The 8,175-nt window shown below is 44.1% G+C and overlaps 1 protein-coding gene across 1 annotated transcript; it reads left to right on the forward strand.

Annotated features, from left to right (window-relative positions):
• The first annotated feature begins 2,346 nt into the window (after window positions 1-2,346).
• LOC135546066 (E3 ubiquitin-protein ligase RNF26-like) lies at window positions 2,347-6,277 on the forward strand. Its single transcript, XM_064974184.1, has one exon. The coding sequence runs from the start codon at window positions 2,919-2,921 to the stop codon at window positions 4,272-4,274; it is 1,356 nt and encodes a 451-aa protein (XP_064830256.1). The 5' UTR covers window positions 2,347-2,918; the 3' UTR covers window positions 4,275-6,277.
• Window positions 6,278-8,175: the final 1,898 nt, after the last annotated feature.

Genomic DNA, 8,175 nt, shown 5'->3' on the forward strand with positions numbered 1-8,175 from the left:
ATATTCTGAATTTGATTTTTTTTCCCCCACTGTTTTATCTTTGAAATGTAATACAGAACTGGGGCAACGGTGTGCTTTAGGACCATGCGGACGCCTCCGAGTGGTCGGGTAGGCTGTTTGGAGTGAATTAATTTTTTAAAACAAAAAATACTAATACTTCTAAAACCAAAGTTGCGCCCCTGCCTATAGGTGAACGTGCACACCTGTGAAATTATGATTAGTCCCAAAAAATCAGTCACGCAAAAACCAGCACACCGGTGGAATTGTTGAATGTAGTTTCATCAAAGCTATTTTCCAACTATGTACATTGACTTCAATTCAAGGAATGAATTTTGATCAGATCCCGAGGGGTTCGTGCTCATTGTACGGAGATTGTGACAGCCGGTCAAATGGCGTTCCTTGAGAAAGCAGGAACAAGATGTATGTCAGGAGAAGTGCAGTATTATAATAAGGAGATGTATACTTGGAATATGGAGGAGGAATGGAAGGAAAAAGAGAGGCAGAGGAGGTCTAAGAGAGAGAAGGAGGAAATGGCTGAAAAGGGGAGATGTTTTGTTAAAGAATGGTAGAAAGTGTAAGCAAAGTGAGATGAAGACAGGAGGAGAAATAGAAGTGAATGATGTTGAAGTGATGATGTCGAGGCTTGCACCGAGGGTCAGGATAAAGATGAGTCTGTGACAGTAGGAGTGAAGTTTATGGAAAAGGTGGACCCTTGCCATTTGGCTGATCCATTTGTGGTTTCAAGGTGGGTGAAAACAGAATTGGGTACTGTGGAGTAACCAGAAGGGGTCTTGCAATAATTGTTTGTGTTTCTGCTGGTCAAAGGAAGAAGGCGCTCTGCGTTAAACGAATGGATGCAAGAAATGTGAATTGTTTCGCTCTCCAGAAAAGGGAGCCATTGAAAGGAGTGGTTACTGGGATAGCAGTAAATGTAAAAGTTGACCAACTGAAGGGGAAAATTCCTGTGTGAGTGATGCTTGTTGTTTGGTGCGACAGAGACAGGGTGGTGAGAGTGGTGAAGCAGAAGAGTCATTGTCTGTTCTTTTGAGTTCTGATGTTGAGTCTTTGCCCGACAAAGTGATGTTAGGATATATAAGTTACCCTGTACAAGCTTTTGTGTCAAAAACATTACGTTGTTACTGGTGTCAAGCTTATGGGCATGTGGCAGCAGTGTGTAGGAGGGAGGTTCCTAGGTGTGAGAAGTGTGCAGAAGGGCATGAGACAAAGGAATGTGTAGCATTGGGGAAAGTGGTGGCATGTGTTAATTGTAGGGGTGCCCAGGGGACTGGGGATCAGAAATGTGTCGTGCGAGAGAGGGAGGTTGAGGTTTCAAGAGGTTTCATATGCTGAAGCAGTGAAGAAAGTAGAGGAAGATGGGTCAAAAGGGAGGGATCTTGAGAGGAGTGGTGTTAACAGTAGATCTGTACCAGTACAGAGGGATAGACCAACAAGTGATATATGTTTCAGTAAGAATGGATTTTTAGCATTTATAGCAATGGTGTGCGAGACTTGACATCAGAAGAGTTACAGGGTGTGTTAAGTGGTGATGTCCCATCCTTTCAGGCTGTTGGCATGAGGTAGGACTAAATATATATATATATATATATTTTTTTTTTAATATTTTACCCCTTTTTCTCCCCAATTTCATGGTATCCAATTGGTAGTAGTTACTGTCTTGTCTCATCGCTGCAACTCCCGTACGGACTCGGGAGAGGCGAAGGTCGAGAACCATGCATCCTCCGAAACACAACCCAACCTAGCTACAATGCTTCTTGACACAATGCACATCCAACCCAGAAGTCAGCTGCACCAATGTGTCAGAGGAAACACTGTACACCTGGCGACCTGGTCAGCGTGGACTGCACCCGGCCCGCCACAGGAGTCACTAGTGCGCGATGTGATATCCCTGCCGGCCAAACCCTCCCTAACCCGGAAGATGCAGGGCCAATTGTGCGTCGCCCCATGGACCTCCCGGTCGCGGCCGGCTGCGACAGAGCCTGGGCTCGAATCCAGTATCTCTGGTGGCACAGCCTTAGACCACTGCGCCACCCGGGAGGCCCTAAATATGTTTAAATAGTGGAGTAGGGTGGTGTTGTTTTTTTGTGAGTGTAGTGTTAGATGGTAAGGTATTTAAAAATATATTTAAAAAAATTAAAACCAATAAAATAAAATTCAAGGAAAGTATAAGGGAGTACTCCAATCTAGTAAGTGGCGGTAATGCAAAATATATTGGATGCCAACTGCCGTTAAACCTCATAGAAGAAGACGAAGAAGACGACGAAGAAGAAGAAGAAGAAGAAGTTTAGAGTAACACACTTCGCGGACGTGATTCGTTAGAGGAGAAGATCATGTGACCAAACCGAAACAATTATGGCGGCCACCGTACAGGTAACAGCCCGTGTCTGTTTTGTGACTTTTCGTCGTCAACTTCCTTTATCTTGCATTGGGTTATGGTGGATTTTGCACAAGGATATACGTTATTGAAGACGGGGCATGAGGAGATGGAACATTTTGTGATCGCAAGACGGGAATTTATTTAGGAAGAACAGTTTGTTAGCTAATCGGCTAACCGAAGAGCTAGCTAGTTACTGAAGCCTGCTCAAGTTTGAAAGTAAACATCCGCTGATTACAGTGTGTGGATATGTTCGCCCTTTAGCCAAAACAAACGCGGTTGCACAGCTGGTTATTTCAAATTGCAACTGGAATGTGCCCGACCAACGTGTTTGGCAGGTAGTTATGTTAGCTAGTAGAGCTAGCTTTGTTATGCTAGCTAGCTAAACTGGCTAATTGAACCGAAGGAGAAGTGAACGCAACCGAGGACGAGGTAGCTAACGTTATCTTGCTGGCTATGTAACCTTTGCTGGCCAGACAAAGTGAATTGATCAAGACAGTGGACCAACTCGAGTAAGAGCTGTATCATGGGTCTGGTGAACCTTGTCTTTTGCACTATTGGGAAATGTTTCGATTTCATATTCTTCCTCCTGGACCTAAATTTCTTAATAGTCCATTCAGTGATACGGCTCCTGGCGGCATGTATCAACTTTGTGAATAAGCTACCCATGCTACTGACCAACTCAATGGTGAAGTGCTGGAACTTCACTGTGTTCTGCATGGTTGCCATGATGGACAGCGTATCACTTCTGGCCCAGGGGACAGTTAACATGTTAGGGCGCTGGCTGCAGCTCTTGGGAGGTATTTTGGAGAGTTTCAAAATGGTGGGCTACTTGTCCTCGCATGTTCTCTTGCATGTCAGGGATCTCTTCCACCGTGGGCTGCTGTGTGGCCTCTGCTTGCTGCAGCAGGTGTGGGAGGGCTTTGGCATTGCAGTCAGCCTGGTGCTCTACCTGGTCAACACGGTGGTCAACCTGCTGCTCATCGGGACACAGAACGTCTACTCTGTTGTCGTCAGCATGTGGGAGGCGGTCTCCTACCCACTGCAGAAGGCTATGGAGCTCACCCTCACCCTCTTCACCTTCCTCTACAGCAGCCTGGTCGGCACCTCAATCGTACTCTGGACTCCCGTCAGGCTAGCCCTGGAGTTCCTAGGCTTGCTCGGACACATTTTCGTCAGCGTCTTCCTCCTGAACATTTATGGCCTCATTCTCACGGCTGCCATTGTTGTCACCGCCACAATCTACATGAACCCTGAGCTAACCCGTCTTGAAGCCCGCCACGCCGTCGATTACTTCAACTCTTTCCCCACCCTGCAGGTCCTACAGAGGGTGCTCCATCGCCTCTGCATGCTGGGGAGGGGCGTGTGGCAGAGGCTTCAGCGGCAGGCCAGCCTCCTATACCAAACGATAACACCAGTCTACAGGAACTTCAGAGTGAGGGGTGAGGGCCACACCAGGCAACCTGAACCCAGTGACAGAGAGCAGAGGGCTCTTCCGGACGGTAGGGCAGGAGACACTGCAACACGCGCTGAACACGCTGCTCGGCCTCGCCAGCTAATGGATGACCTGTGGGACCTAGCATTCCCCAGCTCTAGTGGCACATGCAGACCTATACAGAAACATAAGCTCTCCTCAGAGGAGGGGGGCACCAGCTCCAAGGGTCCCCCAAAGGACAGCCTACTGACTCTGCTCCAGGAGCAGGAAGAGAGGAAGAAGTGCATAATCTGCCAGGACAGTACTAAGACAGTGGTGCTGCTGCCTTGCCGCCACCTGTGTTTGTGTCGGGACTGTACCAACATATTGCTGCGCCAGCCCATCTACCAGCAGAACTGTCCGCTCTGCCGCCATATGATCCTTAATACCATGGATGTGTATCTGTGAGGGACCGAACGAGGGAGGGGCGTGTGGCCCAGAGCGCTGCATTGTTAACGTGTTGAATCTCAGGTTTCGAACGTGCAGAGACTTTAGGCTACATCTACACTAGCAGTACATTGCAGCTCACACTGCTATCCAAGTCCAGTCCACTGTGCTTAAATTGCTTGTCGCCCATGGCTGATGTCTTAAATGATGCCTGTGTTTTGTTCAGACAACCATGGCAGTGCTTGCCTACATTTTATTTTTATACTTGCTTGTTCATATTACTGAACACTTCATGGTCATTCCAAACTGTATGTGGTTTGTGAACTTAAAGGAATGTTTGCTGTGTAGCAGTTAATTTCCTTTATTCAGCATAGGTTCAGTTTGAACGCATTCAATGGAAGTTTAAAGTGCAGGCGTCAGTACAGTACGAAATGTTATCGTAAGAACACATTTTGTAGCCTATGCTTAGATTTAAATGGTGACAACCTCTCAAATGTAATTTGTCAATAGCCAATATTGTTCCAAGCAGTTCATATTCAGGGACCTGTAAAAAGTGAGATTATTTTGTATTGTGGGATCGGGGGTTAATTTCATAAGCTATGGTTGTCTAAAAAAATATCCGTGTCAAGAGAAATTATTTACCAGATCTATGTCTTGTCATATTACAAACGTTTGTTTTGTTTTAATGATTATGCCATCATTTGGATCACTAGTGTAGCCAGTTCTTTCCACTATGCTGACATATGAACGCTACCTAATTTATGCTCCACACAAGGTATATTCTCCTTTATAGTTATTGTAATGTTTTTGTCTTGTGATCAAACATTGACATGCTGTTCAAAATGACCACCATTAGTCAGTAATAGCTTCATAATTCCTTGTTTCTATTTTTTTTCTCTTTGCTCAAAATAAGTATTGATCGAAGTTCTGTGAAATGCCATTTTACACGAACTGCAAATGGTTATTGAATTAGTTTGCAAGTGTTGGAGAAAGGCCCATTTTAAGTGACAATAAAAGGCATATTTGATATGCCTTTTTTTTGGACCAAGGTTTATCATAAATACATCTTACGGGCAGAGCCTATCCAAGATATTTTTGGGTCAAACATGACGGAGTGACTTCAATATTGTGACAGACAAACTCGAACGTGAGCCACAGTGTCACTGATGTCCTTCTGTGGTTGTTTTAGTCTCATTGACATTGTGTAGCCTACAATCATTACCTAATGTCTTTGTTCCAATTAGAATTCTTAACATTTGTTATTTCATAAGGTTCTGTAATCACTCATTCAATAATTTTGCCCTTTATCCCTTTTATCTAGTACCAAACCAATAATTTTCAAGCAGCCTACCGTTTTCTTAACAGCCCCATTTTCTTTATTTTTATAGTAATTATGAAACCAACAATTGTCTATGATGTGACATTTTGATAAGAATCTGGAGAGAAAAAAAGTTGGGCCCATGAATTGTCTATGACGTGACATTGTATTGTTACTAATCTATGAAAAAAGATGGGCATATATTTTAGTCCAGAGTAAATCCTAGGTTATATTCTGGTTTTGACCTCTTTTTCTGTCAGGTTTCCCCAAAGGCCTTTATTCATTGCGTGACATTCCTATCTACAGATACAGTGGACTCTTATCGCAGACCACGCATGTTGCCATTCACACAGCTTATCTTATCTAGGACGACTGACCTGTGTATCCGGGGGACATGGCACAAGTGATGGGACATTGCAATAAGCCATGAATGGGGTAGCAGGTAGCCTAGCAGTTAAGAGTGTTGGGGCAGTAACTGAAAGGTCGCTGGTTCGAATCCCGAGCTGACTATGTGAAAAATCTGTCTGTGCCTTTTAGCAAGGCACTTAACCCTTATTGTTCCTGTAAGTCTCTGAATAAGAGTCCGCTAAATGACTTAATTGTAAGCATGTATTTTGTTTTATAAAGGTTTATGAATGTGGCCAGACTCACTAATGCGAATGACAAATGTCTGTGAGACAATAAACAAACATCTTTTAGTACTGTTTTTCTGTCTTTTTCTATTGTGGGAAACCGTTTATTTTATGTATTTTCACTGTTTACTTCGCGTTCCAGTTCAGAGCAGTCAATCAACTGTATTTTTGTTACAGACTGGGTTTACCAGCTTGTGTGAGCAAACCTAAGCCCTGATTACAACCCACCAGAAAGAACCACGGCCAGTTCTGTTTCACAGGATATTTTGCTCATCATAATATGAGATAATCAAGGCTATTATTATCTACGAGATAATCAAGGCTATTATTTCCTTGTTGATAAACCAATGTGGAATGTGTAATTGATTCCGGTCCTCTTGACCAATGAATCCCCAAATAAGGGTTTCGCATTACACGCACTAGACATTGGTAATGTGTTGTGTCAAATTCCGTGATGATAGGACAGTGTTTCCAACATACATTTTGAGTTAAAACCCATATTTCCTATGCCACCATTCCTAAGATTTCTATATTGATCCACCATTCTGAAGTTCACTGAACTGCTAGATTTTCGTGAAAACCAAGTAGAACAGAGATGTTGAAGATTCTATATACAGTGCATTCGGAAAGTATTCAGACTCCTGAACTTCTTTCACATTTTGTTATGTTACAGCCTTATTCCAAAATGGATTTATTAAAACATTTCCCCCATCAATCTACACACAATACAAAGCGAAAACAGGTTTTTAGACAGTTTTTCAAATGTATATCTGAAAAAATGTTACATAAGTTACTTACATAAGTATTCAGTCTCTTTACTATTTGGTATTTTATTAGGATCGGCATTAGCTGTTGCAAAAGCAGCAGCTACTCTTCCTGGGGTCCAGAAATGAGACTTGAAATAGGGCTCAGGGGCATCCTGTTTCCATTGATCATCCTTGAGATGTTTCTACAACTTGATTGGAGTCCACCTGTGGTAAAGTCAATTGGACATGATTTGGAAAGGCACACACCTGTCTATATAATGTCCCACAGTTGACAGTACATGTCAGAGCGAAAACAAAGCCATGATGTCGAAGGAATTTTCCATAGAGCTCAGAGACAGGATTGTGTTAAGGCACAAATTGGGGGAAGGGTACCAAAAAATGTCTGCAGCATTGAAGGTCCCGTAGAACACAGTGGCCCTCCATCATTCTTAAATGAAATAAGTTTGTTACCCCCAAGACTCTTCCCAGAGCTGGCCGCCCAGAAAAACTGAGCAATCGGGGGAGAAGGGCTTTGGTCAGGGAGGTGACCAAGAACCTTATGGTCACTCTGACAGAGCTCCAGAGTTCCTCTGGAGATGGTTGTCCTTCTGGAAGGTTTTCCCATCTCTGCAGCACTTCATCAATCAGGGCTTTATGGTAGTGGCCAGATGGAAGCCACTCCTAATTTAACGGCACATGACAGCGTGCTTGGAGTTTGCCAAAAGGCACCTAAATACTCTCAGACCATGAGAAACAAGATTATCTGGTCTGATGAAACCAAGATTGAAATCTTTGAACAGATTGCCAAGTGTCACGTCTGGAGGAAACCTGGCACCATCCCTATGGTGACGCGTGGTGGTGGCAACATTATGCTGTGGAGATGTTTTTCAGCAGCAGGTACTGGGAGACTAGTCAGGATTGAGGGAAAGATGTACAGAGAGATCCCTGATGAATCCTGCTCCAGAGTGCTCAGGACCTCAGACTGGGGCGAAGGTTCACCTTACAACAGGACAATGACCCTATGCACACAGCCAAGACAACGCAGGAGTGGCTTTGGGAAAGTCTCTGAATGTCCTTGTGGCCCAGCCAGAGCACGGACTTGAACCCAATCAAACAACTCTGGAGAGACCTGAAAATAGTTGTGCAGCGACGCTCCCCATCCAACCTGACAGAGCTTGAAAGGATCTGTAGAGAAGAATGGGAGAAACTCCCCAAATACAAGTGTG

Source organism: Oncorhynchus masou, chromosome 9, assembly GCF_036934945.1.
Source record: "Oncorhynchus masou masou isolate Uvic2021 chromosome 9, UVic_Omas_1.1, whole genome shotgun sequence".
Taxonomy (NCBI): Eukaryota; Metazoa; Chordata; class Actinopteri; order Salmoniformes; family Salmonidae; genus Oncorhynchus; species Oncorhynchus masou.